This window comes from Echinops telfairi, unplaced genomic scaffold, assembly GCF_000313985.2.
Source record: "Echinops telfairi isolate 266 unplaced genomic scaffold, ASM31398v2 ScPeMD7_7475;HRSCAF=8513, whole genome shotgun sequence".
Taxonomy (NCBI): Eukaryota; Metazoa; Chordata; class Mammalia; order Afrosoricida; family Tenrecidae; genus Echinops; species Echinops telfairi.
In genome coordinates, this window is record NW_022111379.1 from 9,630,947 (window position 1) to 9,644,090 (window position 13,144).

At 59.1% G+C, this 13,144-nt stretch overlaps 1 protein-coding gene across 1 annotated transcript in view; it reads left to right on the plus strand.

Annotated features, from left to right (window-relative positions):
- ARID3B (AT-rich interaction domain 3B) overlaps positions 1 to 12,844 on the plus strand; it is a 51,104-nt gene extending 38,260 nt beyond the window's left edge. Inside the window, exons 5-9 of the mRNA XM_030884325.2 lie at positions 5,767 to 5,950; positions 7,026 to 7,312; positions 7,405 to 7,659; positions 8,898 to 8,996; positions 10,694 to 12,844. Coding sequence (XP_030740185.1) covers positions 5,767 to 5,950; positions 7,026 to 7,312; positions 7,405 to 7,659; positions 8,898 to 8,996; positions 10,694 to 10,854 — 986 coding nt within the window. The 3' untranslated portion in view covers positions 10,855 to 12,844. The remainder of the gene's footprint in view (positions 1 to 5,766; positions 5,951 to 7,025; positions 7,313 to 7,404; positions 7,660 to 8,897; positions 8,997 to 10,693) is intronic.
- The last annotated feature ends 300 nt before the right edge of the window (positions 12,845 to 13,144 follow it).

Sequence of the window (13,144 nt, forward strand, 5' to 3'; positions counted from 1 at the left end):
CATGGGCATGAGTGCGCTGTACTATATGTTATATTTTCATTTGTATGTACAGGCCCGGGTGTGTGTGTGTGTGTGTTTCCTGCGAAAAAAGGGACAATGAAAGGATCCCCAATTTAAGACCAGCGGCGATGCTCGGGTACCTGTCACCATCACGCTATTTGCACATTCCCTGCCTTTGCCCTGTGCAGTGGGCTAGTCCGGCTGCCGCACAGTGCTCCTGAGGAAGGCATTTTTTTCTGGAAACAGATCAGGGGAGGAAATTCCCAGTCACTTCCCTGCCTGCTCTCGGAGAGCAGCACTAGATCGGACCAAGAATGAATCTGCAGAGGAATGGTCTGGAGCCCAGTGCCCGCCCGCTGGCCAACCAGTGTGCACACCCCACTTAACCTAGGCCCTAACTCCTCTTTGCTCCCTGGCCGGCAGCCCAGCCCCCTGACAGCCTGCCTCTGGCAGTGATTAGTGATTTCTTCAGACCCAGGAGGAAGCTTGGGGGTCCCTGGCAAGGCCACACCCTGGGTCTGGAGGCCTTGCGCCGAGCTGTCGGCAGGAAGGCAGCCCGTGCGGGTCTGTCTGTCTGGGGTCCCTGCTGGCTCCCCCACCTCCACCCTGTTGCTTCTGGTCCTTGATCTGTGAGGGGTGGGGAAGAAGCAGCCTTCCCTCCAGCACCCCTCCCTGCCCTCTTCCCTCCAAGTCGTTGTCTCGAGCCTGAGAAGGCCATCTCTCTCCCCCATCAGTTCTCGAAGCCCCTCATCAGCTGGGGAGGCTGTGGTCCTGGTCCGGGTGTTCTCAGGGCCTGCTGGGCCCTTGGTCGCATCAAAGCCTTTTACTGTCTTCTGTCCCTTGGGCTCCTGGACTGAAATCTGATAAGGGCCTCTTTGTTGGACTGTCAGTCTCCTTTATTGAGGAGGAAACTGGAGACCAGAGGCATTTCTTGGGGTACAGATAAGGCTCTGGGTTCCTGTCAGGGAGAGCATGATTAATTACCCTCAATCCTAACTCCCCCTTTGATATCGGTGACTGACGGGCTCACATCCCCTCTGGAGGCAGGGTGGGGGTGGGACTCAGCCAAGCAGTGAGCTCTGCAGTGGGTGTTGGCCTCCCCATGCCCATGCACTGATGTGCTTAGAGGACTGACCTCTCTCAGTGGAGGGGAAGATGAAATGCAGGCCCTTCCTCGCCACCTCCCACCAGTGCCCTGCTCGTGGACTTGAACTCCCAGATCTGACCTTAAGCCACATTTAGGCCCTTCCTTCGCCGGGGAGGCTCCCGCCACTTCTGTGTCAGTCACTGGACACTGTCTTTCTACAGGGGAAGCAAGCTCCTCCCTATGGGAGTAAGCATAGCTATCGTATCTCTCTCCCTCTCTCACGTTTTCATCCGTAGACTCTTGTTAGAAGTGAGTCTTCTAGCCAAACTCCTCATTTTATTTTTTTAATTATTTATGTGTTTTGTTTTTAATGGATTTTGTGGCAGATTTGCACATTAGACTATCAACTCTGCATTTAATAGCACACACTGCTCAATTTAGAGATGGAGAAACTGAGGCCTGACAGTGTCTGTCTCCCCAGCGCCACCCAGCCCCTCCAGCATGAGGCATCGGATCTCTCTCCTGTTCAAGGAAGGAAAGGGGTTTCACCCCTCTGCCTTCAGAGTCGAACGCCCAGGTGAACTCTGTAGGGGGAGACAGACAGTCTGAGGATTCTGCCTCCCTTTGTGTTCCGAGAAGAATCAAAGCCAGGGCACCTTCCTGTGTCTGGAGTGGCCCCGGACAAGGGGGAAAGTCATTCCCTTCAAGAGCTGCCTGCAGGAGGCGACACAGTCCGAAGACACCAGAGGCAGGTGCCGTCACACACAGTACTGCCGCCACGGCCATCTCAAGTCAGGCTGGCCAGGTTTGGGAGTGTGTCCACAAAGAGACCCAGGGTTGACAGTGTCCCGCACCTTACCATGAGGAGTAGCAACTGGGGTCTTAAAAGCACACAAGAAGCCACCTGAGGCAAATCTATTGGTCTCTTCCCTCCTCCGGAGGAAGAAGAGCAACGAAAATGGAAAGACCTGGAAACAGTCCAGTGGATTTCTGTCCGCGTGACCCTAGGACAGAAGTGCTAGGTGGTGCCCAGCTGCTCCTGGAGAGAGTGCGAGAAACAGCAGTGCAAAGTCAGGATCATAGGATCTTGCTGGTCAGGTGGAGACCAGGGGAACCCATGAGACCAGGGCCCCGATCAGCCACTCGAGGGAGAAGGGTGCACCTTGAAAACCAACCCCTTGAGATCACAGAGCAGTGTTTCCCTGAGGACAGGGTCAGCAGGCTGAGGCTGAGGCCGGCCGAGGGAGAAGTGGGATCAGGAAGCCCAGCGAGGAGTGGAATCCGGGATTGCAGAGTGGGGTGGCAGACAATGGCACGAGACAAAATGCATGTGAATTGTGAGGTGGAAAACTGATCTGCCCTCCGAACCTTCATCCAGTTCACAACACAAAGGTTTGCTTTTAAAAAGTGGCTGTTGGCAGTGGCTGCTACTTGCCACTCTGGGCTGAGAGGTCAAGCAGGGTTCCTGGGAGACTGGTCACAGGTGGCCTGTCCTCTCCTCCAAGCATGCTGGGCATGGGTCACTCGTTGGCTGGGCTTACAGCCTTGCCCTCACATGCCCCTTTCACCCTTGTCCCTCGGGTCCCACATCCACCACTCTTTCTCTCACCCCCAAGCATTCTGAGTGTGTGGCGGGCACACCCCATGTGTCCTTGACGTGGCTGCTCTTTTACAAAGCCTGCGTCTGTGCCCGGTCACTCTTCAGAGAACCCGTCACAGCCAGCCGGGCGACTGCCCAGTCATGACTGTTTGCGATTCTTTCTCCGCGGGGCCATTAGAGCCACACTAAGACATTGCCAGCGGTGGTGGCCACACCTCGTCTTCGATCAAGGGCAGTAGAAACTGCCAAGTCACTTCTTCCTGTTTTCTTGACTTTCCTTCTCGTGAAGGACGATCGTGGCTAATTGCAAAATCCACCTCTGAGTTTGAACCTTTACCACCCGTTAACGAGTTTCCAAAGACAAGATCACGAATTCTGAAAACCATTGACCAACAGAGTCCAAAACCGTGTGCTGTGTGGCCCTCCAGATGGCAGTTCCAAAGGCCAGCAAGCCCTTGACTGCTTTCAGCCCTACTGTCTTGGCTAAATATTCGGGAATATCCGTGCTTGGTTCTCCGCCTCCCGCCCTCTTTCCCTGCCTTCCCTGTGGCACCAGGGAAGTCATGCTTCTTACTCAGAACGTTCATTCTTCGGTCCTTCCCCCTTGATGGGATCCACTGGCTGCTCCTCTGTGGGACCAGACCCCGCAGGTCCCTGACCCTCGTCCACTTAGTATGATAGTGGTGCCGATGCCCGCCAGCTCCTGACAGGACCAGGGGCTTCTGTTCCGGCTATCAGCTGTGGACACACGCACAGATTTGAAGTGGGCTTCAGAGTCCCAGGCGGCTTGCCTCCGAGCTGCTCGCTTTGACACCGAGATGCTCTTTGTTTCATCTGCATGCTAAGTTAATTGGTTAAATGCTTGACATCCGCGAAGGAGACAGTCCCTGAGAATGTTCAGACCTGGTGGGGAGCCAGGCCAACATCCGTGGAGCACTCAGCGTGATTGTTGACCTCTGGGGAGTGAGGATTGGGATGCTGAAAGAGGAGCAACCCATGCTAACCACTGGGTACTGCAGAGACAGGCCATTTTAGGCTCAAGGGTTGTTGGAATATGCTTGAAATGTGTCTGACATCATTTGTAAGACTGGGTCAGGGATCTTGGGCAGACAGGCGGGATCTCTGCAGGTTCTGGAACAAGGAGGTGAGTGTGTGTGGAGAGGTATTTGGCAAGGTTGGTGGCGGTGTCTAAATTGCATCTTTGGATAAGAGGCTGTTAGAAGCATCTAATGGTGAGCCAAGCAAGGGCCTGGCTGGGAGGTGACTTAGAAAGGAAGATACTTCTCAAAGCCACCTCAGAGGAAGGCGCTGAGGGACACCTGGCAACCTTGAAGGAGGAGAGAAGCTAGTGCCCTCAGGCCTCAGAACATCGGCACTGCTGGGGACAAACAGCAGCCCAGCATCAGCATTCGGAGCGGGAAGCTCATACCTCACACGCAGGAAGGTTCTGGAACTGTGAGCTTTGGGGGGCGGGTCACTGAGTGGCCTGGCAGGCAAGCTTCCAAATGGAGGTGGGCACTCCTCCCCCCCAAGAGCCGGTTCTGCCCTGGGGCTGTGATCTTGAAGCTGGACTACAGTTTATAGCCAACACTGGAGCGTCCCAGGAACCCTGGTGGCTCTTAAAGCCCAGCTCCACGACCTTCTTGTGCTTGGATGCCACGCTTGGAGCTCTCTGACCCGCACACTTGCAGGAGGCTCTGTCCCCCACAGCATGTTGTGTTCCTTTATAATCGGGGCCAGTGAAGCAGACCTCCAGGCCCCACACACCCATCCGCCAGAGCCTGGGCGCCGGCAGAGGGGAGGGCGGGACAGGGGTGGAGCTGCCTGTGTACAGTAAAGGCAACAAGTCCCAGGCCCTGCCCCGGACGGTGACCCTTCCCTGTGGAATCCTCCCCTCTGACCTCCAGATCATTAATCCTGGGGCTGCCAAATGACAGTCATCCATCACACCGCCTGCCACGCATCCCGGCCGCCGGGAACGGACGCCGGCCCGCCCTCCCTGCTGTCCCCTGGTGCTCATTAGTGGCCCTTCCTGCCTGGTGCCAGGTTTCCTAATCAAGGCCCAGGCTCCGCTCACTCCCTCTGGGGCCAATGGGCGGAAGCGGCTCTGACCCTCCCTCTCTTAAGGGCCAGGGTGTGTGTCGGGGGTGGTGAATTGTGGCTTTTACCCCCCAGAGGCTGGTGTGCCCAGCAGCTCAGTGGACACGATGGAGCATGCAGGGGGTGGTTTTGTAGCAGGGCCAGCGCCAGCCAATGCAGGGAGTAAACGAGGTAGAAGCAGGCAGGGTTCCCATCCACACTCACCCCCCAGAGGCTGGTGTGCCCAGCAGCTCAGTGGACACAATGGAGCATGCAGGGGGTGGTCTCATAGCAGGGCCAGCACCAGCCAATGCAGGGAGTAAACGAGGTAGAAGCAGGCAGGGTTCCCATCCATGGGCACCCGGTGGTTCCACGAAGCAAAGCCTGACAACCTGATTCCATACAGATTCAGCTGAGACAGCTCCAAACACGCGGGCGGGCGCCGTGATCCTCCAGAGTAGCAGCAGCCACTGCCTCTGAGCCAGTTCCCACTCGGTGACCTCATGTAGGGTTTCCAACTCAGGAACAGAAAGCCTCTTCTCTCTCCCGCAGGGTGGGTGGTTAGTTTGAACTGTTGTCCTTGTGGCTAGCCCAGTGCATGACCAGCTGCACTGTCAGGGCTGGGAAGGCAGTAACTAGTGGCACACAGCACCAGCCTGCTGCAAAAGCCTGGGGACGGGCTCCCCAGGCAGGGGTCAGGAAGAGGCAAGGTGGACGGAGGCGGCGGCTTCACGGGCGTTGGAGTTGCCAGATCAGCGGAAACCCAGTGGAATCGTAGCACACCCACACAAAATCTTAGAACCCTACCCCTAGTTGGTCCTCTTCTCAGCAGATAGGAAAGCACACTCAGGTGAAGCGCTGAGCCCAATGAAAATTACGTTTCTGCGCCGATTTGTGGACCTTATGTTCAACTCAGCTGGCAGTGAACAGGCACAGGTGCACCTCCTCTCCTCGTCTGCCCGGCACTCACAGCCATCCCCTTCTTTCTGGACCCCCACAGGGACCCCCATCAACCGGATACCCATCATGGCCAAGCAGACCCTGGACCTGTACATGCTGTATAAGCTGGTGACGGAGAAGGGGGGCCTGGTGGAGATCATCAACAAGAAGATCTGGAGGGAGGTCACCAAGGGCCTCAACCTGCCCACGTCCATCACCAGTGCCGCCTTCACCCTGAGGACCCAGTGAGTGAGCGCGGGCCCGACCTGCCTGGGGAGCGGGGCTGGAGAACAGGGGCGGGTTTGAACCTGGAAGGAAGGAGCAAACTGCCAGCGTACAGCCAGCAGGGTAAGTGGGATTCCTGATGCCGGCACTCTGAGCGAACCTGCCCCCAGTAAGAATGAGAGCTACCAGTGAGCCCAGGCCTCTGGGGGATGGCACGCTTGACCTCCTGTGGCTTCACTGAACCTCCCAGTCAGCCCCCGTGATAAGGTACCATCCGTTTTCTAGGTTAGAGAGCTTTATCCCCGGCTCAGTAAGGCGGCCTGGGCCATACTGTCCGGTAAGTGGAGGGGCTGAGGTTCGGGGGCCCACTCATTTTTCCAGGACACTGTCTCCTGCCCAGTCTGGCCCTCCTCTCTTCGCCTTCTGCCTGCCCAGCAACAGGTGGCCCCGAGGTAGGCAGGCCGGCTGGCCTGGCCCTTTGGGTTCGGTGGCCCATTTTATACCCCTGTTCGAGTTAAGTTACAAAGCCAGGAGAAGCAGGGAGAACCCCAAGTAGCATCAGAGCAGGGGCTGAGGGTCTGCCCGGAACACCCCTCGGTGGTGTGAGGGAGGAGCAGCCTCCATTGCCTGCCCCGCAGCGTGGGGAGGTGGTAGCTCTGGAAGTTGTTCCTGCGGAAGCTGAGAAGTTACGGCCAGAGCGATACCCAGAACACGGTCTCCTCTCCACCCCCGCTCTCGGGGTTCTGGGTGGAGAAGTGGGGCACCTCCAGCTCTCCCATAGAGGGACGAGCCGCCACCTCTAGCTAGCTTCACACAGCGTGGTCAGGAGACCACAGGCCTGGCTCCTCCCTCCTTCAATACGATGTTCCTTATTCCCTTCCAGGGCACAGGCCCCAGCTCCGAGTAGTGTTGAGAATCCAGGAGCAGCTGGAGGCGGCTGGGGCATAGGTTTTCCTCCTGTCCTGGCGGCTGCAGGGCTGCCGTCCTTGACACGCGAAGCCTGCCTGGCAGCTCTCTTCCAGAGATCCCGCAGTGTGTCCTGAGTGTCCTCTGAGGCGCGTCTGGACTGCCTTCCCTGCCTCCTTCCCTTTCCAGGTACATGAAGTACCTGTACGCCTACGAGTGTGAGAAGAAGGCCCTGAGCTCCCCAGCGGAGCTCCAGGCCGCCATCGATGGTAACCGCAGGGAGGGCCGGCGGCCCAGCTACAGTTCCTCACTTTTTGGCTTCTCTCCTGCTGCCGCTACTGCTACTGCGGCCACCGCCGGCGCCCCCACCCTCCTCTCCCCACCCAAGATCCGCTTCCCCATCCTGGGGCTCGGCTCCAGCGGCGGCACCAGTGGCGGTAGCCCTCGGATCCCCCCAGGAGCCACTCTCAGGAAAGGTCAGCAAGGCCCGGGGGGAGGAGGGAGAAGGGAGCCCCCGTCCCGCCAGCATCAGAGGGTGGATCGCTCCAGCAGCTCAGCTTCCCCACAGTTGATGGCGTCCCCGTGACAACAGTGCCCGTGCCGAGTCGCCTGGCTGTGCCCGTGGCCCTGGCAGGCCAGCAGGCTGGGCCCCGGACAGCCGCCCTGGAGCAGCTGCGGGAGCGGCTGGAGTCTGGGGAGGCCCCTGAGAAGAAGGTGTCGCGGCTGTCAGAGGAGGAGCAGCGCTTAGTGCAGCAGGCCTTCCAGCGCAACCTGCTCAGCATGGCGCGGCAGCTGCCCATGAAGGTCCGGATCAATGGCCGCGGTGAGCAGGGCTGGGCGGGCGGGAAGACTGGCCCGGAAGGAGCCCTTCCAGCGCTGCCCTTGTGGCCTCTGTGGTCGCAGAGAATGCAGTTTCAAACGGTGGTCTCTTTTAGAGGACCAGAAATTGCCCCAGGGAGTGCCCTTCTCTAGCAAAAAACAAACCGAAAAGCAATTACTGAAGGGGAAGGCCCAGGAACCTTCAGAGACAGCCGCTGTTGCCCCGCCCACCGGCCTTTTGATGTGTCTCGATTCAATTAGAGGGTTGGGCCTTCGCTCAGCAAGGCCCCAGCCACCATTCCTGAGCCACAGCAGGGGGCCAGACTGCACCAAGAGTCATGGCCTCCCAGGGTTCTGGGTGCTGGTGACCCTGGGAGCAGCAGGACAGGAGGAAAGACGAGTTTAGCATCATAATTGACATCTTTCCCTCTCCCTATTCCCCACACCCATGCCCCCTCACCTTCAGTTTCTGCACATCCAGGAATTGGTGTGTGGCAGGAACCAACTGGGGCTCAAGAGTCCCAGGTGCTTGGTCCCAAGTGGCCCCTCCCTGGCCCCTGACACCCCACAGGCGGGTGAGAGCCTGCAGAAGCTAGGCCAGAGCCAGGAGGTGCTGAGAAGAGCACACAAGGCCTGGTGGGCCAGGCAGAGCCCCTGGCTGACACCACGACACCCCGGGGGCTCCAACAGCGATGAGGGATGGGGAGGCCCAGGCTGGACCAATTGCCAGGGCTGAAGCCCTGTCTCATGGAGGAGCTCCCAGCACAGGGCGGGGTCTGGTCACTGGGAGGCGCCGGCCAGGGCCTGATGCAGAGATAGGAGCCCTAGTGACATAGTGGTCACTCGAGCTGTTAACCATGAGGTCAGCAGTTTGAGCCCACCAGCCGTTCCACAGGAGAGAGAGGGCTTTTCCAAGAGCGACAGCGTGGGACACTCACAGGGTCGCTGTGCATCCGCATTGGCTTCACGGCAGCGAGTTAGGTCGTGGGTGCGGAATGGGTGCTTGGTGACATACACTGGTGTCCGCCCAGCGTCGGGCCCAAGTCGTCTTGGTGCACTGCTTTGCTCCAGGAACAGAACGGGGCCTTGTGGCGGCAGGAAATTGACTGGCGGGGTTCACCTGCGAGGCCTGATGGCCCTGGCCCAGTGTGCCGGGGCAGGGTGGGGGGAGAAATGTGCCAGAGAAGACCACGCCAGCGCTGTGGTGGGTGTGACCAGTCCCAGCCTCCCTTGTCCCAGCAGAAGACAGATCAGAAGGCTCAGCTGCAGCTCTGAACTTGACCCCAAGCACCATTGGGAGCATCAACATGTCTGTGGATATCGACGGCACCACCTATGCAGGTGAGGCACTGGCGCCCCGCTGGTCCTGCCCATCTCCTCTGTGCCCTTCCCCAGGGGGCTCACTGGGACGGCAGGTCTCCTCGCCCCGTGGAAGGAGAGACGCCCTCTGAGCATCCCATAGGACCCGTGTGTGGTGCAGCCATCGAGAGACCTTTCACGTGAGGAACGATGGTTCTGCTTGCCTGTGCCCCTTACTGCCGTGCCCACTGCCCACAGGCCTCGGCCACAGGGCCCTTCCTCTGGCCCCTTTCCTTCATAAAGCATAGCTGTATGCATCATTGGCCGGTTTTCTCTCTCAAACACCCTGAGATCAAGAGGCAGGCAGAGCCGTCTGAGCGGAATACAACCTCCACGGCTTTTATCCCCCGGCCCAGTCCTTGAGCACCATCCCCTCCTAAACCTCAGTGGCAGCACTGCTTTCTGTCTGCTGGTTTTGCCCTTCACCTGGGCTTTGCAAGCCATGCCATCAGTTCTCAGAGGGACCGCCCTCCCCACCCCTGTCTCGCTTGGGACCCACCCGCGGGCTCTGGAAGCACAGTGGCTCAAACAGAGCCCAAGGCCAACCTGGGGCACGGCTGGTGCAGAGGGCGCACGTCTTCAACTACTTCTCCCCTGGAAGCGAGAGCGTTTCCTCGGGAGCCCTCCTGCTTTGAGTGTGTCTGGGTACTGAGCCCCCTAGGGAAGGAGCCCTGGTGGCGGAGTGGGTTGTGTGCTGGCTACTAACTACCCAGCTGGCAGTTTGGATCCACAGCCCCTCTGAGGCAGAAAGATGAGGCTTTCTGCGCCGAGAGGAGTGCCGGCTGTGGCACTCACGGGGGAGGTTCTACTCTGGGAGTCTGGACTGGCTTGCTGGCAGTGAGTATTTAGGAGCTCCCCAGGGGAGGCTCTGGGTAGCAGCGCCAAGGTCTAAGCTCTTCACTGCTGACCAAGAGCCGGTGGTTCAAGGCCATCCTGAGGCACCTTGGGAGTGAGGCCTGGCTCACTGCTTCTGAAAGATCCCGGCCTTGAAAAGCCTGCACTCACGGGCTGGGCTCTCCATGAGTCCAGTCACCTACGGTGGGAGGTTTGGGGACTGTGCACATCTGTGGGGAGAGCACCCAGGTAGGCGCTCCATGCCTGGACCCTGTCATCCTCTCGTCACGGCCCTTGAGGGAGGCAGGGGTGACAGCTCCTTCCCTCAGAAGAGATTTGAGCCAGCCATTGGCCCCCTCTGCCGTCAGCCTCTGCCCACCTCAAGAGCACGATCCCGGGATCCTTCCTACAACTCCTTGCCTCCTCCAGTACAGTACAGTAACCTCCAGACCCCTCACCCTCCTGACCCTGGAACCTCTGAGACCCTCCAGACTTAGAATGCTCCAGGCTCCACACCCCGTGCAGGGCCAGACCTGCCTAGAGGCGGCATCCTCCTGCCTCCCCCGCCACCAGGTACCGGGCCAGCCACCTCCCGGCTGTGTCTGCCCGAGCACACTCAGCCCCTTTTCCTCCCTCAGCCCAAGGCTGGACCGTCCTGAGCCAGCCTTGGCTGCCCTCCTCAACCCAACCACTGCTGTTCCTGCAGCCCCCAGGCTCAGAGCCCTCAGGCACTGCAGCAGCGGCTGGTCTTGGTCAGCCCCTCTGGCCCTGCTGTGTGTCAAGAATATGCAGGCAGGCCAGTGTGTGCCCCACCACCCAGCAATGCTTATCCCCTCCCGCCCCAGGTGTGCTGTTTGCCCAGAAGCCCGTGGTCCACCTCCTCGCAGGACCTGCTCCCCAGAGCGTCGGCAGCAGCGCCAGCAGCAGCAGTTCTCACTGCTCGCCGAGTCCCACCTCCTCCCGGGGCACCCCCGGGGCAGAGCCCTCCACCAGCTGGTCCCTCTGACGGGCAGGCCCAGCTCCCCACTCTGCTCTCCTTTCGAGAGCCAAGGACACTGATGCACAGGATTTACCTCATCTCACGGAGCACACGCCCACCACCGTCTGGCCAGACATGAGGGTTTGCTGGGGCTCCATTCAGGTCCTGCTGTACTTTGGGGGTGGGGAGAGACTGAGGGCGGGACAAGGCAGCGTTGTCCAATCAGGGATTGTTCTGGAGAAGTCGGCAGGGGTCTGTGGGCTGCCAGCTTCCTCCAGGGCTCTCAGGTCACCTCCCATCCCGGGGCACAGTGTATTGACAATCTGTAAGCCAACACAGGCTGGAGGCCCTCTATGACCCTTTCCCTTATTTATTTCCCTTCCCCACTTCTGCCATGAGCCCAGGGTCAGTGGTCTCTCCCCTGCATAGTCCCCCACTTTGCAGCTCTGGCCGGAGGACTGCTAGAGAGCCAAGAGCCTGCCCTTCTCTGCTGAGCTAGGAGGAAGCCCACCCTGGATTTGGCGCCTGGGGGTGCTTCCTCAAATCCGAGTCTTGAAACGGTGCCCAGGGCCACACTCTCTCCCTTTGGCCCCAAGGAAGGGTACAGGAGGCAGGGCTCAGGACTGCCCAGGCCCTGGCACGCATCCTACACTGACCTTCCTCCAACCCTCCCCAACCTCCTGCTGCCCCCTTACCCTGTTGGCCAGCACTCCCCAGGACATCCCTCTTGCCCCTGGGTCACCCTTCTTCTCATGGGGCCATCTGGGCCCCACCTCCCCCACACCTGCTGATGGCAGGCCCATGGAAATACCTCAGATTTGTAATTGATGTTTGAATCTTCAGGAAGCCTTGGCATTTCTGAAAGCCTTTTTGTATGTGTTTTGTTGACATTATTTTTTATTGTGGTTTTTTAATTAAATTTTATCGTTGTTGTAGCACCAAAGAATGAAAGCAGATCACCCCCAAAGCCAAACAGATGGTTTGGTTTCCCAGCACCCCGGCCCTTCCCTGAGACTCCCAACTCGGAGGCAGGGAGGCAGGCAGGAGCCTCGACTCAGGGATCCTAGAGGTGGGAGGCAGGTGGGGTGGCCACAGGCCTGATTGATGAAGACAGTCCTGGACCTGCTTCTTGCCAGAGCAGGGCTTGGCCTGGACCCCTGTGCTTCTCACCTGCCCCAGGTGCCCTGCCCCGCCCCGCCCCAGGGCAGCCTCTCCTGGTGGGGGCAGCTTGTTCTTCCATGGTGGAAGAGCTGGTCATCTCCTGCACAGGCTCACCTCCCTGTCATCTCAGCCTGGCGCGTGCTATAGGGTGTCGTCCCCACCCCAGCCCCCAACGGTATAGACTGTGGTGATTGCAGCCCAGCAGACAGTGAGACCGGCCTGGGAAACCAGAAGCTGGAGCACAAACAGCTACCTCAGCTTGTTAGGCGGTGCCTCCGCTGCCCGCGTGTTCTCGATCCTCCACACCTGCGGTGCACAGGCACGGGCCTGCCGGCAAGCACAAAAACCAGGCAAGGAAAGGCACCTGGGGTCTGCCGCCGGGGACCGGGAGGGACCCGCTTGGAGGTGCCTCAGATATTTGGCCAGTGCATCTTTCTCAGGGGTTTGGTCACGAAGGATGGACTCTTCCCATCCAGAGGACACAGGGACAGTACTGTCTGTCTGGTCATTGCGGTCTCCCCCTACCCCCCAGAAGCTTAGCCAGCCTCCCCTCTGAGCGAGCCCTCGCTGCCCTCCAGGACAGTAACAGAGCACCAGCCAGCCGGTGCCCCAGAAGTGATGGCGTCCTGACCCAGGAGAGGCTTTGCCCATGTGGCAGGCAGATGTGTGAGTGCCCCCAACCTCCCCTCCTCATGTATTCTAACCGGGAAAATGTGATAGCACATGGGTAGCCTAGGCAGTGGATAAATACCTCAGATGTCTTCTGGCAGCAAGTGTCTGTATATGTCGTGGTTATTTTCTATCATACATGTTCTCGAATGTTTATATTTCAATAAACTGCTACCTCTTCACACAAGCGGGCTTCCTGGGCTGTTGTGCACGAGTCTCCTTTGGACAGTGTCAGGGAGTGGGCCACACCAAACGCTCCTCGGAGCCCCAGACGTGGATGAACCTCCTTCCTGCACCTGCCGAGCCCACACCCTTGCCTCAGAGCTGGGCACCAGTCTCTGGAGAGAAGCCAGGGTTTCTCGTGCAGCATGCCTACCGGGATTCCACACGCGAGCTGGAGCTGCTCTTGGTGCACTCTGGAAGGCTTCCCATTTAATCTGGAAGCCTCTGACCACATGTGAACTGGCCAGTGGACAAGTGAAGGAAA